Here is a 25628-nt window from a genome sequence, read left to right as displayed (position 1 = left end):
TCTTGGTACAATACATTTTCATCTTAGAATTGATCAAAGCAAACAACTAACGATAATCACAACTAATGATGAGCATCTCCTCTCCTCTCTGTCTGTCTGTCTGTCTGTCTGTCTGTCTGTCTGTCTGTCTGTCTGTCTGTCTGTCTGTCTGTCTGTCTGTCTGTCTGTCTGTCTGTCTGTCTGTCTGTCTGTCTGTCTGTCTGTCTGTCTGTCTGTCTGTCTGTCTGTCTTTCTCTCTCCTTAGCGTAATCTGTCACTCTCTTGCGTGGAGTCACACTCCTTCACAGTTTTCTTCAACGCTACCAGCTTCCTGCAGCTCCCGGGAAGAGCCAACCAGGATGTAGTATCATTGGGGTTCCAGTTCCGCACGTGGAACGCTGATGGACTCCTTCTCTTCAGTAACCTTGATGATGGAACGCTTGAGATTGCCCTTGACGACGGGAAGGTTGGCGTTCACTTCAACGTGACACAGATGAAGAACACCAGGATAGACATATCATCAGGTAGAAAATAATACGCACACAGACGGACACACCCATCACAGACGTTGTGTGTCTCCAATCCTGCCATCTTGGTAGCGATGATGATTGCCTCTAACAACTAATGACTAATTAGCAATAATCAGACGGCAGTATATCAAGGTCGTTCCTGTGGTTACACCGCACGTTGTTTTGATGCTGTTGTCAAGGAGGAGACACTGATGGTTCGCTAATTACATGATTGTGTGTGTAAAGTGTGAAAATATGTTGTTTTTTATACACTCGTCTGCCTTGAGAGGAGATACTTAAAAACGAAACACTAGAGACTCTAGACTGCAAGGTTAACACACTAAACCTTCCAACTCTAATGTGATCGATGAAATCTCCCTCCCTCTCTCTCCCTTCCTCCTTCTCTCTCTTAATTCAACTCAACAGACTTTATTGACAATTACTTACATTGTTAAAGTACACATATAACAGTGGTCATAATAAAATCATTTAAAAAATTGTTGTAGTAGTAATGGAAATGATTAACTTTAAAAGCAACTACAACAACAATAGTAATGACAATACAAATACATACATGACTGAAAAGCAACATGGTATGAAAGCACCCCATAATACTATTATTACATTTGCGCTTTTCACTGGCTGTGAAAGAGGCCACATATTTAGCTTTTCACACAATAAATACTTTTATAGTTTCAAATTCTTTGTAATGAATGATCATTTTGGGAAAGAAAGATTCTCTTCGCTCTGAGTATTTGTCACAGTGTAATAGGAAATACAGCTCTGTCTCTACCTATAACGATTCAGGTAAGACCAGAGTGCAGACTGTGTTGAAGCAACAATGTTTGTTACAGCAACAGGGGCAGGCAAACGACAGGTCAAGGCAGGCAGGGGTCGATAATCCAGAGGTGCGGCAAAGGTACAGGTCGGCAGGCAGGCTCAGGGGCAGGCAGAGTGGTCAGGCAGGTGGGCTCAGGGTCAGGGGCAGGCAGAGTGGTCAGGCAGGTGGGCTCGGAGTCAGAACAGGCAAGGGTCAAAACCAGGAGGGTGAGAAAAGAGAGACTGGAAAAAGCCAGGGCTGAGACACAAAACGCTAGTTGACTTGAATGAACAAGATGAACTGGCACAGACAGATAGAAAACACAGGTATAAATACCCAGGGGATAAGTGGGGAAGATGGGCGACCCCTGGAGGGGGGTGGAGACAAGCACAAGGACAGGTGAAACAGTACCTCTCCCATGGAGCAGAGTGAGCACAACCTGTCCTCTCTGTGCAGCCAGGTTTGTCTATGACAACCTGTCTCTATGACCAGGCTGTGCTCACTGAGTCTACATAGTTAGTGTTTTCCTCAGACACAGTGGTCAGATGTGCATTTCGCTACACTCACATTAACATCTGCTAACCATGTGTATGTGACCAATAAAATATGATTTGATTTGATCATCACTGTGTACCATCTGTTTAGAGACAAATAGCATTAAAGTTTACTTCGATTTTTTGTGGTCTTTCCAATAGGCGTTATATATATTTGCTTTGTTATAATTTGGTTGGGCCAGATTTTCTGAGTGCTGTCCTGAGGCTCTATGGGCTTGGCTTGGGTTAGTGAACTGAGCCTCAGAACCAGCTGGCTGAGAGGTTTGTTCTCTTGTTCCATCTGTTGACATTATAGGGCTGTGTGATGAAATGTTTTGGGGTCCCTTGTTTTTAGATGGTTGTATGGCTCTTTTTTTCAATTTGAATAAGGAGGGGATATTGGCCCAATTCTGCTCTACATGTGTTATCTGGAGTTTTTCTCTGCACTTGCAATATACTCTTGCAAAACTCTGCATGCAGTATTTCAATTGGACTTTTGTCCCATTTGGTCAACGCATTATTGGAGAGTGGACCCCATATTTCACTGCCATATCCAGCAATTGGTTCTATAACTTCTAGGTTTTTTGTTGTTGCCAGATCCTAATTGGAATTTCGATTTTAATGTTCCTTTCAATGAAATAGAATGCTCTTCATGCTTTGTCTCTTGGCTCATTCACAGCCATGCGAAAGCTATCTGTGTTGCTGATATTTAGTCCTAGATACATGTAGTGTCCAAATATCATTTGTATTTGTGATATCCAGGTATTTGTGATATCCAGACCTTTTTTGGAATATAATTATATTCAAGGCTTTAAAGTTGACTGTCAGAGCCCAGGTCTGGCTGCAGATGATCTAGGTGCTGCTGTAACCCCTCCTGAGTAGGAAACAGCAGCACCAGGTCATCTGCGTACAGTAGACACTTGATTTCAGTGTTGTGTAGGGTGAGACCAGGCAGATTCTTCTAATGTTTTGCCAATTCATTAATGTAGATAGTTTTAGACTAATTGAGCAACTCTGTTTCACTCCATGTCACTGACAGAAGAAGTCTGTTTGCTTGTTGGCAATTTTACCCAAACATTTATTTTTTAGTGTACATTGATTTAATAACACCATATGTTGTTCCTCCAATACTGTTTGTATTCGTTTATTTAAAACATACCTTCAAATTGAGCCAAATGCAGTTAGAGTGTGGAGGGTATAATGTGGTCTCTTGTGGTCGACTTGTTTGTCAGTTAGAGTGTGGAGGGTATAATGTGGTCTCTTGTGGTTGACTTGTTTGTCAGTTAGAGTGTGGAGGGTAAAATGTGGTCTCATGTGGTCGACTTGTTTGTCAGTTAGAGTGTGGAGGGTATAATGTGGTCTCTTGTGGTTGACTTGTTTGTCAGTTAGAGTGTGGAGGGTATAATGTGGTCTCTTGTGGTTGACTTGTTTGTCAGTTAGAGTGTGGAGGGTATAATGTGGTCTCTTGTGGTTGACTTGTTTGTCAGTTAGAGTGTGGAGGGTATAATGTGGTCTCTTGTGGTCGACTTGTTTGTCAGTTAGAGTGTGGAGGGTAAAATGTGGTCTCATGTGGTCGACTTGTTTGTCAGTTAGAGTGTGGAGGGTAAAATGTGGTCTCTTGTGGTTGACTTGTTTGTCAGTTAGAGTGTGGAGGGTATAATGTGGTCTCTTGTGGTTGACTTGTTTGTCAGTTAGAGTGTGGAGGGTATAATGTGGTCTCTTGTGGTCGACTTGTTTGTCAGTTAGAGTGTGGAGGGTAAAATGTGGTCTCATGTGGTCGACTTGTTTGTCAGTTAGAGTGTGGAGGGTAAAATGTGGTCTCTTGTGGTTGACTTGTTTGTCAGTTAGAGTGTGGAGGGTATAATGTGGTCTCTTGTGGTTGACTTGTTTGTCAGTTAGAGTGTGGAGGGTATAATGTGGTCTCTTGTGGTCGACTTGTTTGTCAGTTAGAGTGTGGAGGGTAAAATGTGGTCTCTTGTGGTTGACTTGTTTGTCAGTTAGAGTGTGGAGGGTATAATGTGGTCTCTTGTGGTTGACTTGTTTGTCAGTTAGAGTGTGGAGGGTATAATGTGGTCTCTTGTGGTTGACCTGTTTGTCAGTTAGAGTGTGGAGGGTATATTGTGATCTTTTGTGGTCGACTTGTTTGTCAGTTATACTGTGGAGGGTATAATGTGGTCTCTTGTGGTTGACTTGTTTGTCAGTTAGAGTGTGGAGGGTATAATGTGGTCTCTTGTGGTTGACTTGTTTGTCAGTTAGAGTGTGGAGGGTAAAATGTGGTCTCATGTGGTCGACTTGTTTGTCAGTTAGAGTGTGGAGGGTATAATGTGGTCTCTTGTGGTTGACTTGTTTGTCAGTTAGAGTGTGGAGGGTATAATGTGGTCTCTTGTGGTTGACTTGTTTGTCAGTTAGAGTGTGGAGGGTATAATGTGGTCTCTTGTGGTTGACTTGTTTGTCAGTTAGAGTGTGGAGGGTATAATGTGGTCTCTTGTGGTCGACTTGTTTGTCAGTTAGAGTGTGGAGGGTAAAATGTGGTCTCATGTGGTCGACTTGTTTGTCAGTTAGAGTGTGGAGGGTAAAATGTGGTCTCTTGTGGTTGACTTGTTTGTCAGTTAGAGTGTGGAGGGTATAATGTGGTCTCTTGTGGTTGACTTGTTTGTCAGTTAGAGTGTGGAGGGTATAATGTGGTCTCTTGTGGTCGACTTGTTTGTCAGTTAGAGTGTGGAGGGTAAAATGTGGTCTCATGTGGTCGACTTGTTTGTCAGTTAGAGTGTGGAGGGTAAAATGTGGTCTCATGTGGTCGACTTGTTTGTCAGTTAGAGTGTGGAGGGTAAAATGTGGTCTCTTGTGGTTGACTTGTTTGTCAGTTAGAGTGTGGAGGGTAAAATGTGGTCTCTTGTGGTTGACTTGTTTGTCAGTTAGAGTGTGGAGGGTATAATGTGGTCTCTTGTGGTTGACTTGTTTGTCAGTTAGAGTGTGGAGGGTAAAATGTGGTCTCTTGTGGTTGACTTGTTTGTCAGTTAGAGTGTGGAGGGTATAATGTGGTCTCTTGTGGTTGACTTGTTTGTCAGTTAGAGTGTGGAGGGTATAATGTGGTCTCTTGTGGTTGACCTGTTTGTCAGTTAGAGTGTGGAGGGTATATTGTGATCTTTTGTGGTCGACTTGTTTGTCAGTTATGCTGTGGAGGGTATAATGTGGTCTCTTGTGGTTGACTTGTTTGTCAGTTAGAGTGTGGAGGGTATAATGTGGTCTCTTGTGGTTGACTTGTTTGTCAGTTAGAGTGTGGAGGGTATAAGTGTGATCTCTTGTGGTCGACTTGTTTTTCAGTTAGAGTGTGGAGGGTATAATGTGGTCTCTTGTGGTTGACTTGTTTGTCAGTTAGAGTGTGGAGGGTATAATGTGGTCTCTTGTGGTTCACTTGTTTGTCAGTTAGAGTGTGGGGGGTATAATGTGGTCTCTTGTGGTTGACTTGTTTGTCAGTTAGAGTGTGGAGGGTAAAATGTGGTCTCATGTGGTCGACTTGTTTGTCAGTTAGAGTGTGGAGGGTAAAATGTGGTCTCTTGTGGTTGACTTGTTTGTCAGTTAGAGTGTGGAGGGTAAAATGTGGTCTCTTGTGGTTGACTGGTTTGTCAGTTAGAGTTTGGAGGGTATAATGTGGTCTCTTGTGGTTGACTTGTTTGTCAGTTAGACTGTGGAGGGTATAATGTGGTCTCTTGTGGTTGACTTGTTTGTCAGTTAGAGTGTGGAGGGTATAATGTGGTCTCCTGTGGTTGACTTGTTTGTCAGTTAGACTGTGGAGGGTATAATGTGGTCTCTTGTGGTTGACTTGTTTGTCAGTTAGAGTGTGGAGGGTATAATGTGGTCTCTTGTGGTTGACTTGTTTGTCAGTTAGAGTGTGGAGGGTATAATGTGGTCTCTTGTGGTTGACCTGTTTGTCAGTTAGAGTGTGGAGGGTATATTGTGATCTTTTGTGGTCGACTTGTTTGTCAGTTATACTGTGGAGGGTATACTGTGGTCTCTTGTGGTTGACTTGTTTGTCAGTTAGAGTGTGGAGGGTAAAATGTGGTCTCATGTGGTCGACTTGTTTGTCAGTTAGAGTGTGGAGGGTAAAATGTGGTCTCTTGTGGTTGACTTGTTTGTCAGTTAGAGTGTGGAGGGTATAATTTGGTCTCTTGTGGTTGACTTGTTTGTCAGTTAGAGTGTGGAGGGTATAATGTGGTCTCTTGTGGTTGACTTGTTTGTCAGTTAGAGTGTGGAGGGTATATTGTGATCTTTTGTGGTCGACTTGTTTGTCAGTTATACTGTGGAGGGTATAATGTGGTCTCTTGTGGTTGACTTGTTTGTCAGTTAGAGTGTGGAGGGTATAATGTGGTCTCTTGTGGTTGACTTGTTTGTCAGTTAGAGTGTGGAGGGTATAAGTGTGATCTCTTGTGGTCGACTTGTTTTTCAGTTAGAGTGTGGAGGGTATAATGTGGTCTCTTGTGGTTGACTTGTTTGTCAGTTAGAGTGTGGGGGGTATAATGTGGTCTCTTGTTGTTGACTTGTTTGTCAGTTAGAGTGTGTAGGGTATAATGTGGTCTCTTGTGGTCGACTTGTCTGTCAGTTAGAGTGTGGAGGGTATAATGTGGTCTCTTGTGGTTGACTTGTTTGTCAGTTAGAGTGTGGAGGGTATAATGTGGTCTCTTGTGGTTGACCTGTTTGTCAGTTAGAGTGTGGAGGGTATATTGTGGTCTTTTGTGGTCGACTTGTTTGTCAGTTAGACTGTGGAGGGTAAAATGTGGTCTCTTGTGGTTGACTTGTTTGTCAGTTAGAGTGTGGAGGGTATAAGTGTGATCTCTTGTGGTCGACTTGTTTTTCAGTTAGAGTGTGGAGGGTATAATGTGGTCTCTTGTGGTTGACTTGTTTGTCAGTTAGAGTGTGGAGGGTATAATGTGGTCTCTTGTGGTTGACTTGTTTGTCAGTTAGAGTGTGGGGGGTATAATGTGGTCTCTTGTGGTTGACTTGTTTGTCAGTTAGAGTGTGGAGGGTATAATGTGGTCTCTTGTGGTCGACTTGTTTGTCAGTTAGACTGTGGAAGGTATAATGTGGTCTCTTGTGGTTGACTTGTTTGTCAGTTAGAGTGTGGAGGGATAAGTGTGGTCTCTTGTGGTTGACTCGTTTGTCAGTTAGAGTGTGGAGGGTATAATGTGGTCTCTTGTGGTCGACTTGTTTGTCAGTTAGAGTGTGGAGGGATAAGTGTGGTCTCTTGTGGTTGACTCGTTTGTCAGTTAGAGTGTGGAGGGTATAATGTGGTCTCTTGTGGTCGACTTGTTTGTCAGTTAGAGTGTGGAGGGTATAATGTGGTCTCTTGTGGTCGACTTGTTTGTCAGTTAGAGTGTGGAGGGTATAATGTGGTCTCTTGTGGTCGAACTTGTTTGTCAGTTAGAGTGTGGAGGGTATAATGTGGTCTCTTGTGGTTGACCTGTTTGTCAGTTAGAGTGTGGAGGGTATTATGTGGTCTCTTGTGGTTGACTTGTTTGTCAGTTAGAGTGTGGAGGGTATAATGTGGTCTCTTGTGGTTGACTTGTTTGTCAGTTAGAGTGTGGAGGGTATAATGTGGTCTCTTGTGGTTGACTTGTTTGTCAGTTAGAGTGTGGAGGGTATAATGTGGTCTCTTGTGGTTGACCTGTTTGTCAGTTAGAGTGTGGAGGGTATAATGTGCTCTCTTGTGGTCGACTTGTTTGTCAGTTAGAGTGTGGAGGGTATAATGTGGTCTCTTGTGGTTGACTTGTTTGTCAGTTAGAGTGTGGAGGGTATAATGTGGTCTCTTGTGGTTGACTTGTTTGTCAGTTAGAGTGTGGAGGGTATAATGTGGTCTCTTGTGGTTGACCTGTTTGTCAGTTAGAGTGTGGAGGGTATATTGTGGTCTTTTGTGGTCGACTTGTTTGTCAGTTAGACTGTGGAGGGTATAATGTGGTCTCTTGTGGTTGACTTGTTTGTCAGTTAGAGTGTGGAGGGTATAATGTGCTCTCTTGTGGTCGACTTGTTTGTCAGTTAGAGTGTGGGGGGTAAAATGTGGTCTCTTGTGGTCGACTTGTTTGTCAGTTAGACTGTGGAGGGTATAATGTGGTCTCTTGTGGTTGACTTGTTTGTCAGTTAGACTGTGGAGGGTATAATGTGGTCTCTTGTGGTTGACTTGTTTGTCAGTTAGAGTGTGGAGGGATAAGTGTGGTCTCTTGTGGTTGACTCGTTTGTCAGTTAGAGTGTGGAGGGTATAATGTGGTCTCTTGTGGTTGACTTGTTTGTCAGTTAGAGTGTGGAGGGTATAATGTGGTCTCTTGTGGTTGACTTGTTTGTCAGTTAGACTGTGGAGGGTATAATGTGGTCTCTTGTGGTTGACTTGTTTGTCAGTTAGAGTGTGGAGGGTATAATGTGGTCTCTTGTGGTTGACTTGTTTGTCAGTTAGAGTGTGGAGGGTATAATGTGGTCTCTTGTGGTTGACCTGTTTGTCAGTTAGAGTGTGGAGGGTATAATGTGCTCTCTTGTGGTCGACTTGTTTGTCAGTTAGAGTGTGGAGGGTATAATGTGGTCTCTTGTGGTCGACTTGTCTGTCAGTTAGAGTGTGGAGGGTATAATGTGGTCTCTTGTGGTTGACTTGTTTGTCAGTTAGAGTGTGGAGGGTATAATGTGGTCTCTTGTGGTCGACTTGTTTGTCAGTTAGAGTGTGGAGGGTATAATGTGGTCTCTTGTGGTTGACTTGTTTGTCAGTTAGAGTGTGGAGGGTATAATGTGGTCTCTTGTGGTCGACTTGTTTGTCAGTTAGAGTGTGGAGGGTATAATGTGGTCTCTTGTGGTCGACTTGTTTGTCAGTTAGAGTGTGGAGGGTATAATGTGGTCTCTTGTGGTCGAACTTGTTTGTCAGTTAGAGTGTGGAGGGTATAATGTGGTCTCTTGTGGTTGACCTGTTTGTCAGTTAGAGTGTGGAGGGTATAATGTGGTCTCTTGTGGTTGACCTGTTTGTCAGTTAGAGTGTGGAGGGTATAATGTGCTCTCTTGTGGTCGACTTGTTTGTCAGTTAGAGTGTGGAGGGTATAATGTGGTCTCTTGTGGTTGACTTGTTTGTCAGTTAGAGTGTGGAGGGTATAATGTGGTCTCTTGTGGTTGACTTGTTTGTCAGTTAGAGTGTGGAGGGTATAATGTGGTCTCTTGTGGTTGACCTGTTTGTCAGTTAGAGTGTGGAGGGTATATTGTGGTCTTTTGTGGTCGACTTGTTTGTCAGTTAGACTGTGGAGGGTATAATGTGGTCTCTTGTGGTTGGCTTGTTTGTCAGTTAGAGTGTGGAGGGTATAATGTGCTCTCTTGTGGTCGACTTGTTTGTCAGTTAGAGTGTGGGGGGTAAAATGTGGTCTCTTGTGGTCGACTTGTTTGTCAGTTAGACTGTGGAGGGTATAATGTGGTCTCTTGTGGTTGACTTGTTTGTCAGTTAGACTGTGGAGGGTATAATGTGGTCTCTTGTGGTTGACTTGTTTGTCAGTTAGAGTGTGGAGGGGATAAGTGTGGTCTCTTGTGGTTGACTTGTTTGTCAGTTAGAGTGTGGAGGGTATAATGTGGTCTCTTGTGGTTGACTTGTTTGTCAGTTAGAGTGTGGAGGGTATAATGTGGTCTCTTGTGGTTGACTTGTTTGTCAGTTAGACTGTGGAGGGTATAATGTGGTCTCTTGTGGTTGACTTGTTTGTCAGTTAGAGTGTGGAGGGTATAATGTGGTCTCTTGTGGTTGACTTGTTTGTCAGTTAGAGTGTGGAGGGTATAATGTGGTCTCTTGTGGTTGACCTGTTTGTCAGTTAGAGTGTGGAGGGTATAATGTGCTCTCTTGTGGTCGACTTGTTTGTCAGTTAGAGTGTGGAGGGTATAATGTGGTCTCTTGTGGTCGACTTGTCTGTCAGTTAGAGTGTGGAGGGTATAATGTGGTCTCTTGTGGTTGACTTGTTTGTCAGTTAGAGTGTGGAGGGTATAATGTGGTCTCTTGTGGTCGACTTGTTTGTCAGTTAGAGTGTGGAGGGATAAGTGTGGTCTCTTGTGGTTGACTCGTTTGTCAGTTAGAGTGTGGAGGGTATAATGTGGTCTCTTGTGGTCGACTTGTTTGTCAGTTAGAGTGTGGAGGGTATAATGTGGTCTCTTGTGGTCGACTTGTTTGTCAGTTAGAGTGTGGAGGGTATAATGTGGTCTCTTGTGGTCGAACTTGTTTGTCAGTTAGAGTGTGGAGGGTATAATGTGGTCTCTTGTGGTTGACCTGTTTGTCAGTTAGAGTGTGGAGGGTATAATGTGGTCTCTTGTGGTTGACTTGTTTGTCAGTTAGACTGTGGAGGGTATAATGTGGTCTCTTGTGGTTGACTTGTTTGTCAGATTAGAGTGTGGAGGGTATAATGTGGTCTCTTGTGGTTGACTTGTTTGTCAGTTAGAGTGTGGAGGGTATAATGTGGTCTCTTGTGGTTGACCTGTTTGTCAGTTAGAGTGTGGAGGGTATAATGTGCTCTCTTGTGGTCGACTTGTTTGTCAGTTAGAGTGTGGAGGGTATAATGTGGTCTCTTGTGGTTGACTTGTTTGTCAGTTAGAGTGTGGAGGGTATAATGTGGTCTCTTGTGGTTGACTTGTTTGTCAGTTAGAGTGTGGAGGGTATAATGTGGTCTCTTGTGGTTGACCTGTTTGTCAGTTAGAGTGTGGAGGGTATAATGTGCTCTCTTGTGGTCGACTTGTTTGTCAGTTAGAGTGTGGGGGGTAAAATGTGGTCTCTTGTGGTCGACTTGTTTGTCAGTTAGACTGTGGAGGGTATAATGTGGTCTCTTGTGGTTGACTTGTTTGTCAGTTAGACTGTGGAGGGTATAATGTGGTCTCTTGTGGTCGACTTGTTTGTCAGTTAGAGTGTGGAGGGTAAAATGTGGTCTCTTGTGGTTGACTTGTTTGTCAGTTAGAGTGTGGAGGGTATAATGTGGTCTCTTGTGGTTGACTTGTTTGTCAGTTAGAGTGTGGAGGGTATAATGTGGTCTCTTGTGGTCGACTTGTTTGTCAGTTAGACTGTGGAGGGTATAATGTGGTCTCTTGTGGTTGACTTGTTTGTCAGTTAGACTGTGGAGGGTATAATGTGGTCTCTTGTGGTCGACTTGTTTGTCAGTTAGAGTGTGGAGGGTAAAATGTGGTCTCTTGTGGTTGACTTGTTTGTCAGTTAGAGTGTGGAGGGTATAATGTGGTCTCTTGTGGTTGACTTGTTTGTCAGTTAGAGTGTGGAGGGTATAATGTGGTCTCTTGTGGTCGACTTGTTTGTCAGTTAGAGTGTGGAGGGTATAATGTGGTCTCTTGTGGTTGACTTGTTTGTCAGTTAGAGTGTGGAGGGTATAATGTGGTCTCTTGTGGTTGACCTGTTTGTCAGTTAGAGTGTGGAGGGTATAATGTGCTCTCTTGTGGTCGACTTGTTTGTCAGTTAGAGTGTGGAGGGTATAATGTGGTCTCTTGTGGTTGACTTGTTTGTCAGTTAGAGTGTGGAGGGTATAATGTGGTCTCTTGTGGTTGACTTGTTTGTCAGTTAGAGTGTGGAGGGTATAATGTGGTCTCTTGTGGTTGACCTGTTTGTCAGTTAGAGTGTGGAGGGTATATTGTGGTCTTTTGTGGTCGACTTGTTTGTCAGTTAGACTGTGGAGGGTATAATGTGGTCTCTTGTGGTTGACTTGTTTGTCAGTTAGAGTGTGGAGGGTATAATGTGGTCTCTTGTGGTTGACTTGTTTGTCAGTTAGAGTGTGGAGGGTATAAGTGTGATCTCTTGTGGTCGACTTGTTTTTCAGTTAGAGTGTGGAGGGTATAATGTGGTCTCTTGTGGTTGACTTGTTTGTCAGTTAGAGTGTGGAGGGTATAATGTGGTCTCTTGTGGTTGACTTGTTTGTCAGTTAGAGTGTGGGGGGTATAATGTGGTCTCTTGTGGTCGACTTGTTTGTCAGTTAGACTGTGGAGGGTATAATGTGGTCTCTTGTGGTTGACTTGTTTGTCAGTTAGAGTGTGGAGGGATAAGTGTGGTCTCTTGTGGTTGACTCGTTTGTCAGTTAGAGTGTGGAGGGTATAATGTGGTCTCTTGTGGTCGACTTGTTTGTCAGTTAGAGTGTGGAGGGATAAGTGTGGTCTCTTGTGGTTGACTCGTTTGTCAGTTAGAGTGTGGAGGGTATAATGTGGTCTCTTGTGGTCGACTTGTTTGTCAGTTAGACTGTGGAGGGTATAATGTGGTCTCTTGTGGTTGACTTGTTTGTCAGTTAGAGTGTGGAGGGTATAATGTGCTCTCTTGTGGTCGACTTGTTTGTCAGTTAGAGTGTGGGGGGTAAAATGTGGTCTCTTGTGGTCGACTTGTTTGTCAGTTAGACTGTGGAGGGTATAATGTGGTCTCTTGTGGTTGACTTGTTTGTCAGTTAGACTGTGGAGGGTATAATGTGGTCTCTTGTGGTTGACTTGTTTGTCAGTTAGAGTGTGGAGGGGATAAGTGTGGTCTCTTGTGGTTGACTTGTTTGTCAGTTAGAGTGTGGAGGGGATAAGTGTGGTCTCTTGTGGTTGACTTGTTTGTCAGTTAGAGTGTGGAGGGTAAAATGTGGTCTCATGTGGTCGACTTGTTTGTCAGTTAGAGTGTGGAGGGTAAAATGTGGTCTCTTGTGGTTGACTTGTTTGTCAGTTAGAGTGTGGAGGGTATAATGTGGTCTCTTGTGGTTGACTTGTTTGTCAGTTAGAGTGTGGAGGGTATAATGTGGTCTCTTGTGGTCGACTTGTTTGTCAGTTAGAGTGTGGAGGGTAAAATGTGGTCTCATGTGGTCGACTTGTTTGTCAGTTAGAGTGTGGAGGGTAAAATGTGGTCTCTTGTGGTTGACTTGTTTGTCAGTTAGAGTGTGGAGGGTATAATGTGGTCTCTTGTGGTTGACTTGTTTGTCAGTTAGAGTGTGGAGGGTATAATGTGGTCTCTTGTGGTCGACTTGTTTGTCAGTTAGAGTGTGGAGGGTAAAATGTGGTCTCATGTGGTTGACTTGTTTGTCAGTTAGAGTGTGGAGGGTAAAATGTGGTCTCATGTGGTTGACTTGTTTGTCAGTTAGAGTGTGGAGGGTAAAATGTGGTCTCTTGTGGTTGACTTGTTTGTCAGTTAGAGTGTGGAGGGTATAATGTGGTCTCTTGTGGTTGACTTGTTTGTCAGTTAGAGTGTGGAGGGTATAATGTGGTCTCTTGTGGTTGACCTGTTTGTCAGTTAGAGTGTGGAGGGTATATTGTGATCTCTTGTGGTCGACTTGTTTGTCAGTTATACTGTGGAGGGTATAATGTGGTCTCTTGTGGTTGACTTGTTTGTCAGTTAGAGTGTGGAGGGTATAATGTGGTCTCTTGTGGTTGACTTGTTTGTCAGTTAGAGTGTGGAGGGTAAAATGTGGTCTCATGTGGTCGACTTGTTTGTCAGTTAGAGTGTGGAGGGTATAATGTGGTCTCTTGTGGTTGACTTGTTTGTCAGTTAGAGTGTGGAGGGTATAATGTGGTCTCTTGTGGTTGACTTGTTTGTCAGTTAGAGTGTGGAGGGTATAATGTGGTCTCTTGTGGTTGACTTGTTTGTCAGTTAGAGTGTGGAGGGTATAATGTGGTCTCTTGTGGTCGACTTGTTTGTCAGTTAGAGTGTGGAGGGTAAAATGTGGTCTCATGTGGTCGACTTGTTTGTCAGTTAGAGTGTGGAGGGTAAAATGTGGTCTCTTGTGGTTGACTTGTTTGTCAGTTAGAGTGTGGAGGGTATAATGTGGTCTCTTGTGGTTGACTTGTTTGTCAGTTAGAGTGTGGAGGGTATAATGTGGTCTCTTGTGGTCGACTTGTTTGTCAGTTAGAGTGTGGAGGGTAAAATGTGGTCTCATGTGGTCGACTTGTTTGTCAGTTAGTGTGTGGAGGGTAAAATGTGGTCTCTTGTGGTTGACTTGTTTGTCAGTTAGAGTGTGGAGGGTATAATGTGGTCTCTTGTGGTTGACTTGTTTGTCAGTTAGAGTGTGGAGGGTAAAATGTGGTCTCTTGTGGTTGACTTGTTTGTCAGTTAGAGTGTGGAGGGTATAATGTGGTCTCTTGTGGTTGACTTGTTTGTCAGTTAGAGTGTGGAGGGTATAATGTGGTCTCTTGTGGTTGACCTGTTTGTCAGTTAGAGTGTGGAGGGTATATTGTGATCTTTGTGGTCGACTTGTTTGTCAGTTATGCTGTGGAGGGTATAATGTGGTCTCTTGTGGTTGACTTGTTTGTCAGTTAGAGTGTGGAGGGTATAATGTGGTCTCTTGTGGTTGACTTGTTTGTCAGTTAGAGTGTGGAGGGTATAAGTGTGATCTCTTGTGGTTGACTTGTTTTTCAGTTAGAGTGTGGAGGGTATAATGTGGTCTCTTGTGGTTGACTTGTTTGTCAGTTAGAGTGTGGAGGGTATAATGTGGTCTCTTGTGGTTCACTTGTTTGTCAGTTAGAGTGTGGGGGGTATAATGTGGTCTCTTGTGGTTGACTTGTTTGTCAGTTAGAGTGTGGAGGGTAAAATGTGGTCTCATGTGGTCGACTTGTTTGTCAGTTAGAGTGTGGAGGGTAAAATGTGGTCTCTTGTGGTTGACTTGTTTGTCAGTTAGAGTGTGGAGGGTAAAATGTGGTCTCTTGTGGTTGACTGGTTTGTCAGTTAGAGTTTGGAGGGTATAATGTGGTCTCTTGTGGTTGACTTGTTTGTCAGTTAGACTGTGGAGGGTATAATGTGGTCTCTTGTGGTTGACTTGTTTGTCAGTTAGAGTGTGGAGGGTATAATGTGGTCTCCTGTGGTTGACTTGTTTGTCAGTTAGACTGTGGAGGGTATAATGTGGTCTCTTGTGGTTGACTTGTTTGTCAGTTAGAGTGTGGAGGGTATAATGTGGTCTCTTGTGGTTGACTTGTTTGTCAGTTAGAGTGTGGAGGGTATAATGTGGTCTCTTGTGGTTGACCTGTTTGTCAGTTAGAGTGTGGAGGGTATATTGTGATCTTTTGTGGTCGACTTGTTTGTCAGTTATACTGTGGAGGGTATACTGTGGTCTCTTGTGGTTGACTTGTTTGTCAGTTAGAGTGTGGAGGGTAAAATGTGGTCTCTTGTGGTTGACTTGTTTGTCAGTTAGAGTGTGGAGGGTAAAATGTGGTCTCTTGTGGTTGACTTGTTTGTCAGTTAGAGTGTGGAGGGTATAATTTGGTCTCTTGTGGTTGACTTGTTTGTCAGTTAGAGTGTGGAGGGTATAATGTGGTCTCTTGTGGTTGACTTGTTTGTCAGTTAGAGTGTGGAGGGTATATTGTGATCTTTTGTGGTCGACTTGTTTGTCAGTTATACTGTGGAGGGTATAATGTGGTCTCTTGTGGTTGACTTGTTTGTCAGTTAGAGTGTGGAGGGTATAATGTGGTCTCTTGTGGTTGACTTGTTTGTCAGTTAGAGTGTGGAGGGTATAAGTGTGATCTCTTGTGGTCGACTTGTTTTTCAGTTAGAGTGTGGAGGGTATAATGTGGTCTCTTGTGGTTGACTTGTTTGTCAGTTAGAGTGTGGGGGGTATAATGTGGTCTCTTGTTGTTGACTTGTTTGTCAGTTAGAGTGTGGAGGGTATAATGTGGTCTCTTGTGGTCGACTTGTTTGTCAGTTAGAGTGTGGAGGGTATAATGTGGTCTCTTGTGGTTGACTTGTTTGTCAGTTAGAGTGTGGAGGGTATAATGTGGTCTCTTGTGGTTGACCTTGTTTGTCAGTTAGAGTGTGGAGGGTATATTGTGGTCTTTTGTGGTCGACTTGTTTGTCAGTTAGACTGTGGAGGGTAAAATGTGGTCTCTTGTGGTTGACTTGTTTGTCAGTTAGAGTGTGGAGGGTATAAGTGTGATCTCTTGTGGTTGACTTGTTTTTCAGTTAGAGTGTGGAGGGTATAATGTGGTCTCTTGTGGTTGACTTGTTTGTCAGTTAGAGTGTGGAGGGTATAATGTGGTCTCTTGTGGTTGACTTGTTTGTCAGTTAGAGTGTGGAGGGTATAATGTGGTCTCTTGTGGTTGACTTGTTTGTCAGTTAGAGTGTGGAGGGTATAATGTGGTCTCTTGTGGTCGACTTGTTTGTCAGTTAGACTGTGGAGGGTATAATGTGGTCTCTTGTGGTTGACTTGTTTGTCAGTTAGAGTGTGGAGGGATAAGTGTGGTCTCTTGTGGTTGACTCGTTTGTCAGTTAGAGTGTGGAGGGTATAATGTGGTCTCTTGTGGTCGACTTGTTTGTCAGTTAGAGTGTGGAGGGATAAGTGTGGTCTCTTGTGGTTGACTCGTTTGTCAGTTAGAGTGTGGAGGGTATAATGTGGTCTCTTGTGGTTGACTTGTTTGTCAGTTAGAGTGTGGAGGGTATAATGTGGTCTCTTGTGGTCGACTTGTTTGTCAGTTAGAGTGTGGAGGGTATAATGTGGTCTCTTGTGGTCGAACTTGTTTGTCAGTTAGAGTGTGGAGGGTATAATGTGGTCTCTTGTGGTTGACCTGTTTGTCAGTTAGAGTGTGGAGGGTATTATGTGGTCTCTTGTGGTTGACTTGTTTGTCAGTTAGAGTGTGGAGGGTATAATGTGGTCTCTTGTGGTTGACTTGTTTGTCAGTTAGAGTGTGGAGGGTATAATGTGGTCTCTTGTGGTTGACTTGTTTGTCAGTTAGAGTGTGGAGGGTATAATGTGGTCTCTTGTGGTTGACCTGTTTGTCAGTTAGAGTGTGGAGGGTATAATGTGCTCTCTTGTGGTTGACTTGTTTGTCAGTTAGAGTGTGGAGGGTATAATGTGGTCTCTTGTGGTTGACTTGTTTGTCAGTTAGAGTGTGGAGGGTATAATGTGGTCTCTTGTGGTTGACTTGTTTGTCAGTTAGAGTGTGGAGGGTATAATGTGGTCTCTTGTGGTTGACCTGTTTGTCAGTTAGAGTGTGGAGGGTATATTGTGGTCTTTTGTGGTCGACTTGTTTGTCAGTTAGACTGTGGAGGGTATAATGTGGTCTCTTGTGGTTGACTTGTTTGTCAGTTAGAGTGTGGAGGGTATAATGTGCTCTCTTGTGGTCGACTTGTTTGTCAGTTAGAGTGTGGGGGGTAAAATGTGGTCTCTTGTGGTCGACTTGTTTGTCAGTTAGACTGTGGAGGGTATAATGTGGTCTCTTGTGGTTGACTTGTTTGTCAGTTAGACTGTGGAGGGTATAATGTGGTCTCTTGTGGTTGACTTGTTTGTCAGTTAGAGTGTGGAGGGGATAAGTGTGGTCTCTTGTGGTTGACTTGTTTGTCAGTTAGAGTGTGGAGGGTATAATGTGGTCTCTTGTGGTTGACTTGTTTGTCAGTTAGAGTGTGGAGGGTATAATGTGGTCTCTTGTGGTTGACTTGTTTGTCAGTTAGACTGTGGAGGGTATAATGTGGTCTCTTGTGGTTGACTTGTTTGTCAGTTAGAGTGTGGAGGGTATAATGTGGTCTCTTGTGGTTGACTTGTTTGTCAGTTAGAGTGTGGAGGGTATAATGTGGTCTCTTGTGGTTGACCTGTTTGTCAGTTAGAGTGTGGAGGGTATAATGTGCTCTCTTGTGGTCGACTTGTTTGTCAGTTAGAGTGTGGAGGGTATAATGTGGTCTCTTGTGGTCGACTTGTCTGTCAGTTAGAGTGTGGAGGGTATAATGTGGTCTCTTGTGGTTGACTTGTTTGTCAGTTAGAGTGTGGAGGGTATAATGTGGTCTCTTGTGGTCGACTTGTTTGTCAGTTAGAGTGTGGAGGGATAAGTGTGGTCTCTTGTGGTTGACTCGTTTGTCAGTTAGAGTGTGGAGGGTATAATGTGGTCTCTTGTGGTCGACTTGTTTGTCAGTTAGAGTGTGGAGGGTATAATGTGGTCTCTTGTGGTCGACTTGTTTGTCAGTTAGAGTGTGGAGGGTATAATGTGGTCTCTTGTGGTCGAACTTGTTTGTCAGTTAGAGTGTGGAGGGTATAATGTGGTCTCTTGTGGTTGACCTGTTTGTCAGTTAGAGTGTGGAGGGTATAATGTGGTCTCTTGTGGTTGACTTGTTTGTCAGTTAGACTGTGGAGGGTATAATGTGGTCTCTTGTGGTTGACTTGTTTGTCAATTAGAGTGTGGAGGGTATAATGTGGTCTCTTGTGGTTGACTTGTTTGTCAGTTAGAGTGTGGAGGGTATAATGTGGTCTCTTGTGGTTGACCTGTTTGTCAGTTAGAGTGTGGGGGGTAAAATGTGGTCTCTTGTGGTCGACTTGTTTGTCAGTTAGACTGTGGAGGGTATAATGTGGTCTCTTGTGGTTGACTTGTTTGTCAGTTAGACTGTGGAGGGTATAATGTGGTCTCTTGTGGTCGACTTGTTTGTCAGTTAGAGTGTGGAGGGTAAAATGTGGTCTCTTGTGGTTGACTTGTTTGTCAGTTAGAGTGTGGAGGGTATAATGTGGTCTCTTGTGGTTGACTTGTTTGTCAGTTAGAGTGTGGAGGGTATAATGTGGTCTCTTGTGGTCGACTTGTTTGTCAGTTAGACTGTGGAGGGTATAATGTGGTCTCTTGTGGTTGACTTGTTTGTCAGTTAGACTGTGGAGGGTATAATGTGGTCTCTTGTGGTCGACTTGTTTGTCAGTTAGAGTGTGGAGGGTATAATGTGGTCTCTTGTGGTTGACTTGTTTGTCAGTTAGAGTGTGGAGGGTATAATGTGGTCTCTTGTGGTTGACTTGTTTGTCAGTTAGAGTGTGGAGGGTATAATGTGGTCTCTTGTGGTTGACTTGTTTGTCAGTTAGAGTGTGGAGGGTATAATGTGGTCTCTTGTGGTTGACTTGTTTGTCAGTTAGAGTGTGGAGGGTATAATGTGGTCTCTTGTGGTTGACCTGTTTGTCAGTTAGAGTGTGGAGGGTATAATGTGCTCTCTTGTGGTCGACTTGTTTGTCAGTTAGAGTGTGGAGGGTATAATGTGGTCTCTTGTGGTTGACTTGTTTGTCAGTTAGAGTGTGGAGGGTATAATGTGGTCTCTTGTGGTTGACTTGTTTGTCAGTTAGAGTGTGGAGGGTATAATGTGGTCTCTTGTGGTTGACCTGTTTGTCAGTTAGAGTGTGGAGGGTATATTGTGGTCTTTTGTGGTCGACTTGTTTGTCAGTTAGACTGTGGAGGGTATAATGTGGTCTCTTGTGGTTGACTTGTTTGTCAGTTAGAGTGTGGAGGGTATAATGTGGTCTCTTGTGGTTGACTTGTTTGTCAGTTAGAGTGTGGAGGGTATAAGTGTGATCTCTTGTGGTTGACTTGTTTGTCAGTTAGAGTGTGGAGGGATAAGTGTGGTCTCTTGTGGTTGACTCGTTTGTCAGTTAGAGTGTGGAGGGTATAATGTGGTCTCTTGTGGTCGACTTGTTTGTCAGTTAGAGTGTGGAGGGATAAGTGTGGTCTCTTGTGGTTGACTCGTTTGTCAGTTAGAGTGTGGGGGGTAAAATGTGGTCTCTTGTGGTCGACTTGTTTGTCAGTTAGACTGTGGAGGGTATAATGTGGTCTCTTGTGGTTGACTTGTTTGTCAGTTAGACTGTGGAGGGTATAATGTGGTCTCTTGTGGTTGACTTGTTTGTCAGTTAGAGTGTGGAGGGGATAAGTGTGGTCTCTTGTGGTTGACTTGTTTGTCAGTTAGAGTGTGGAGGGTATAATGTGGTCTCTTGTGGTTGACTTGTTTGTCAGTTAGAGTGTGGAGGGTATAATGTGGTCTCTTGTGGTTGACTTGTTTGTCAGTTAGACTGTGGAGGGTATAATGTGGTCTCTTGTGGTTGACTTGTTTGTCAGTTAGAGTGTGGAGGGTATAATGTGGTCTCTTGTGGTTGACTTGTTTGTCAATTAGAGTGTGGAGGGTAAAATGTGGTCTCTTGTGGTTGACTTGTTTGTCAGTTAGAGTGTGGAGGGTATAATGTGGTCTCTTGTGGTTGACTTGTTTGTCAGTTAGAGTGTGGAGGGTATAATGTGGTCTCTTGTGGTCGACTTGTTTGTCAGTTAGAGTGTGGAGGGTATAATGTGGTCTCTTGTGGTTGACCTGTTTGTCAGTTAGAGTGTGGAGGGTATAATGTGCTCTCTTGTGGTCGACTTGTTTGTCAGTTAGAGTGTGGAGGGTATAATGTGGTCTCTTGTGGTTGACTTGTTTGTCAGTTAGAGTGTGGAGGGTATAATGTGGTCTCTTGTGGTTGACTTGTTTGTCAGTTAGAGTGTGGAGGGTATAATGTGGTCTCTTGTGGTTGACCTGTTTGTCAGTTAGAGTGTGGAGGGTATATTGTGGTCTTTTGTGGTCGACTTGTTTGTCAGTTAGACTGTGGAGGGTATAATGTGGTCTCTTGTGGTTGACTTGTTTGTCAGTTAGAGTGTGGAGGGTATAATGTGGTCTCTTGTGGTTGACTTGTTTGTCAGTTAGAGTGTGGAGGGTATAAGTGTGATCTCTTGTGGTCGACTTGTTTTTCAGTTAGAGTGTGGAGGGTATAATGTGGTCTCCGCAGAGTACGACCCTGCCTCACACAGGAAGCGGCGCAGGTCCTAATCCAGGCACTTGTCATCTCCCGTCTGGATTACTGCAACTCGCTGTTGGCTGGGCTCCCTGCCTGTGCCATTAAACCCCTACAACTCATCCAGAACGCCGCAGCCCGTCTGGTGTTCAACCTTCCCCTTGTTCTCTCACGTCACCCCGCTCCTCCGCTCCCTCCACTGGCTTCCAGTTGAAGCTCGCATCCGCTACAAGACCATGGTGCTTGCCTGTCGGAGCTGTGAGGGGAACGGCACCTCAGTACCTCCAGGCTCTGATCAGGCCCTACACCCAAACAAGGGCACTGCGTTCATCCACCTCTGGCCTGCTCGCCTCCCTACCACTGAGGAAGTACAGTTCCCGCTCAGCCCAGTCAAAACTGTTCTTGCTGGAGGTCTCTGTGGTTGACTCTGGCCCCCAATGGTGGAACAAACTCCCTCACGACGCCAGGACAGCGGAGTCAATCACCACCTTCCGGAGACACCTGAAACCCCACCTCTTTAAGGAATACCTAGGATAGGATAAAGTAATCCCCTCACCCCCTCCCCCTGAAAAGATTTAGATGCACTACTGTTCCACTGGAGGTCATAAGGTGAATGCACCAATTTGTAAGTCGCTCTGGATAAGAGCGTCTGCTAAATGACTTAAATGTAATGTAAATGTCTCTTGTGGTTGACTTGTTTGTCAGTTAGAGTGTGGAGGGTATAATGTGATCTCTTGTGGTTGACTTGTTTGTCAGTTAGACTGTGGAGGGTATAATGTGGTCTCTTGTGGTTGACTTGTTTGTCAGTTAGAGTGTGGAGGGTATAATGTGGTCTCTTGTGGTTGACTTGTTTGTCAGTTAGAGTGTGGAGGGTATAATGTGGTCTCTTGTGGTTGACCTGTTTGTCAGTTAGAGTGTGGAGGGTATAATGTGCTCTCTTGTGGTCGACTTGTTTGTCAGTTAGAGTGTGGAGGGTATAATGTGGTCTCTTGTGGTCGACTTGTCTGTCAGTTAGAGTGTGGAGGGTATAATGTGGTCTCTTGTGGTTGACTTGTTTGTCAGTTAGAGTGTGGAGGGTATAATGTGGTCTCTTGTGGTCGACTTGTTTGTCAGTTAGAGTGTGGAGGGATAAGTGTGGTCTCTTGTGGTTGACTCGTTTGTCAGTTAGAGTGTGGAGGGTATAATGTGGTCTCTTGTGGTCGACTTGTTTGTCAGTTAGAGTGTGGAGGGTATAATGTGGTCTCTTGTGGTCGACTTGTTTGTCAGTTAGAGTGTGGAGGGTATAATGTGGTCTCTTGTGGTCGAACTTGTTTGTCAGTTAGAGTGTGGAGGGTATAATGTGGTCTCTTGTGGTTGACCTGTTTGTCAGTTAGAGTGTGGAGGGTATTATGTGGTCTCTTGTGGTTGACTTGTTTGTCAGTTAGAGTGTGGAGGGTATAATGTGGTCTCTTGTGGTTGACTTGTTTGTCAGTTAGAGTGTGGGGGGTAAAATGTGGTCTCTTGTGGTCGACTTGTTTGTCAGTTAGACTGTGGAGGGTATAATGTGGTCTCTTGTGGTTGACTTGTTTGTCAGTTAGAGTGTGGAGGGTATAATGTGGTCTCTTGTGGTTGACTTGTTTGTCAGTTAGAGTGTGGAGGGTATAATGTGGTCTCTTGTGGTCGACTTGTTTGTCAGTTAGAGTGTGGAGGGTATAATGTGGTCTCTTGTGGTTGACTTGTTTGTCAGTTAGAGTGTGGAGGGTATAATGTGGTCTCTTGTGGTTGACTTGTTTGTCAGTTAGACTGTGGAGGGTATAATGTGGTCTCTTGTGGTTGACTTGTTTGTCAATTAGAGTGTGGAGGGTATAATGTGGTCTCTTGTGGTTGACTTGTTTGTCAGTTAGAGTGTGGAGGGTATAATGTGGTCTCTTGTGGTTGACCTGTTTGTCAGTTAGAGTGTGGAGGGTATAATGTGCTCTCTTGTGGTCGACTTGTTTGTCAGTTAGAGTGTGGAGGGTATAATGTGGTCTCTTGTGGTTGACTTGTTTGTCAGTTAGAGTGTGGAGGGTATAATGTGGTCTCTTGTGGTTGACCTGTTTGTCAGTTAGAGTGTGGAGGGTATAATGTGCTCTCTTGTGGTCGACTTGTTTGTCAGTTAGAGTGTGGGGGGTAAAATGTGGTCTCTTGTGGTCTCTTGTTTGTCAGTTAGACTGTGGAGGGTATAATGTGGTCTCTTGTGGTTGACTTGTTTGTCAGTTAGACTGTGGAGGGTATAATGTGGTCTCTTGTGGTCGACTTGTTTGTCAGTTAGAGTGTGGAGGGTAAAATGTGGTCTCTTGTGGTTGACTTGTTTGTCAGTTAGAGTGTGGAGGGTTAGAGTGTGGAGGGTATAATGTGGTCTCTTGTGGTTGACTTGTTTGTCAGTTAGAGTGTGGAGGGTATAATGTGGTCTCTTGTGTGGTCGACTTGTTTGTCAGTTAGACTGTGGAGGGTATAATGTGGTCTCTTGTGGTTGACTTGTTTGTCAGTTAGACTGTGGAGGGTATAATGTGGTCTCTTGTGGTTGACTTGTTTGTCAGTTAGAGTGTGGAGGGTATAATGTGGTCTCTTGTGGTCGACTTGTTTGTCAGTTAGAGTGTGGAGGGTATAATGTGGTCTCTTGTGGTTGAACTTGTTTGTCAGTTAGAGTGTGGAGGGTATAATGTGGTCTCTTGTGGTTGACTTGTTTGTCAGTTAGAGTGTGGAGGGTATAATGTGGTCTCTTGTGGTTGACTTGTTTGTCAGTTAGAGTGTGGAGGGTATAATGTGGTCTCTTGTGGTTGACTTGTTTGTCAGTTAGAGTGTGGAGGGTATAATGTGGTCTCTTGTGGTTGACTTGTTTGTCAGTTAGAGTGTGGAGGGTATAATGTGGTCTCTTGTGGTTGACTTGTTTGTCAGTTAGAGTGTGGAGGGTATAATGTGGTCTCTTGTGGTTGACTTGTTTGTCAGTTAGAGTGTGGAGGGTATAATGTGGTCTCTTGTGGTTGACTTGTTTGTCAGTTAGAGTGTGGAGGGTATAATGTGGTCTCTTGTGGTCGACTTGTTTGTCAGTTAGAGTGTGGAGGGTAAAATGTGGTCTCTTGTGGTTGACTTGTTTGTCAGTTAGACTGTGGAGGGTATAATGTGGTCTCTTGTGGTTGACTTGTTTGTCAGTTAGACTGTGGAGGGTATAATGTGGTCTCTTGTGGTCGACTTGTTTGTCAGTTAGAGTGTGGAGGGTATAATGTGGTCTCTTGTGGTTGACTTGTTTGTCAGTTAGAGTGTGGAGGGTATAATGTGGTCTCTTGTGGTTGACTTGTTTGTCAGTTAGAGTGTGGAGGGTATAATGTGGTCTCTTGTGGTCGACTTGTTTGTCAGTTAGACTGTGGAGGGTATAATGTGGTCTCTTGTGGTTGACTTGTTTGTCAGTTAGACTGTGGAGGGTATAATGTGGTCTCTTGTGGTTTGTCACTTGTTTGTCAGTTAGAGTGTGGAGGGTATAATGTGGTCTCTTGTGGTCGACTTGTTTGTCAGTTAGAGTGTGGAGGGTATAATGTGGTCTCTTGTGGTCGAACTTGTTTGTCAGTTAGAGTGTGGAGGGTATAATGTGGTCTCTTGTGGTTGACCTGTTTGTCAGTTAGAGTGTGGAGGGTATTATGTGGTCTCTTGTGGTTGACTTGTTTGTCAGTTAGAGTGTGGAGGGTATAATGTGGTCTCTTGTGGTTGACTTGTTTGTCAGTTAGAGTGTGGGGGGTAAAATGTGGTCTCTTGTGGTTGACCTGTTTGTCAGTTAGAGTGTGGAGGGTATTATGTGGTCTCTTGTGGTTGACTTGTTTGTCAGTTAGAGTGTGGAGGGTATAATGTGGTCTCTTGTGGTTGACTTGTTTGTCAGTTAGAGTGTGGAGGGTATAATGTGGTCTCTTGTGGTCGACTTGTTTGTCAGTTAGAGTGTGGAGGGTATAATGTGGTCTCTTGTGGTTGACTTGTTTGTCAGTTAGAGTGTGGAGGGTATAATGTGGTCTCTTGTGGTTGACTTGTTTGTCAGTTAGAGTGTGGAGGGTATAATGTGGTCTCTTGTGGTTGACTTGTTTGTCAGTTAGAGTGTGGAGGGTATAATGTGGTCTCTTGTGGTTGACTTGTTTGTCAGTTAGAGTGTGGAGGGTATAATGTGGTCTCTTGTGGTTGACTTGTTTGTCAGTTAGAGTGTGGAGGGTATAATGTGGTCTCTTGTGGTTGACTTGTTTGTCAGTTAGAGTGTGGAGGGTATAATGTGGTCTCTTGTGGTTGACTTGTTTGTCAGTTAGAGTGTGGAGGGTATAATGTGGTCTCTTGTGGTTGACCTGTTTGTCAGTTAGAGTGTGGAGGGTATAATGTGGTCTCTTGTGGTCGACTTGTTTGTCAGTTAGAGTGTGGAGGGACTATAATGTGGTCTCTTGTGGTCGACTTGTTTGTCAGTTAGACTGTGGAGGGTATAATGTGGTCTCTTGTGGTTGACTTGTTTGTCAGTTAGAGTGTGGAGGGTATAATGTGGTCTCTTGTGGTCGACTTGTTTGTCAGTTAGAGTGTGGGGGGTATAAGTGGTCTCTTGTGGTTGACTTGTTTGTCAGTTAGAGTGTGGAGGGTATAATGTGGTCTCTTGTGGTTGACTTGTTTGTCAGTTAGAGTGTGGAGGGTATAATGTGGTCTCTTGTGGTCGACTTGTTTGTCAGTTAGAGTGTGGAGGGTATAATGTGGTCTCTTGTGGTTGACTTGTTTGTCAGTTAGAGTGTGGAGGGTATAATGTGGTCTCTTGTGGTTGACTTGTTTGTCAATTAGAGTGTGGAGGGTATAATGTGGTCTCTTGTGGTTGACTTGTTTGTCAGTTAGAGTGTGGAGGGTATAATGTGGTCTCTTGTGGTTGACTTGTTTGTCAGTTAGAGTGTGGAGGGTATAATGTGGTCTCTTGTGGTTGACTTGTTTGTTTGTCAGTTAGAGTGTGGAGGTATAATGTGGTCTCTTGTGGTTGACTTGTTTGTCAGTTAGAGTGTGGAGGGTATAATGTGGTCTCTTGTGGTTGACCTGTTTGTCAGTTAGAGTGTGGAGGGTATAATGTGCTCTCTTGTGGTCGACTTGTTTGTCAGTTAGAGTGTGGAGGGTATAATGTGGTCTCTTGTGGTTGACTTGTTTGTCAGTTAGAGTGTGGAGGGTATAATGTGGTCTCTTGTGGTTGACTTGTTTGTCAGTTAGAGTGTGGAGGGTATAATGTGGTCTCTTGTGGTTGACCTGTTTGTCAGTTAGAGTGTGGAGGGTATATTGTGGTCTTTTGTGGTCG

The 25628-nt window shown here is 44.0% G+C and overlaps 1 protein-coding gene across 1 annotated transcript in view; it reads left to right on the top strand.

The window, feature by feature from the left end:
* The window catches only part of cntnap2a (contactin associated protein 2a), a 383710-nt gene that overhangs the window by 199252 nt on the left and 158830 nt on the right, over positions 1-25628 (top strand). Inside the window, exon 9 of the mRNA XM_065007055.1 lies at positions 245-503. Within this exon, the coding sequence (XP_064863127.1) occupies positions 245-503 (259 nt within the window). The remainder of the gene's footprint in view (positions 1-244; positions 504-25628) is intronic.

Source organism: Oncorhynchus nerka, linkage group LG22 (genome assembly GCF_034236695.1).
Source record: "Oncorhynchus nerka isolate Pitt River linkage group LG22, Oner_Uvic_2.0, whole genome shotgun sequence".
In the NCBI taxonomy this organism is placed as follows: domain Eukaryota; kingdom Metazoa; phylum Chordata; class Actinopteri; order Salmoniformes; family Salmonidae; genus Oncorhynchus; species Oncorhynchus nerka.
This window is presented reverse-complemented; position numbering and strand designations above follow the sequence as displayed.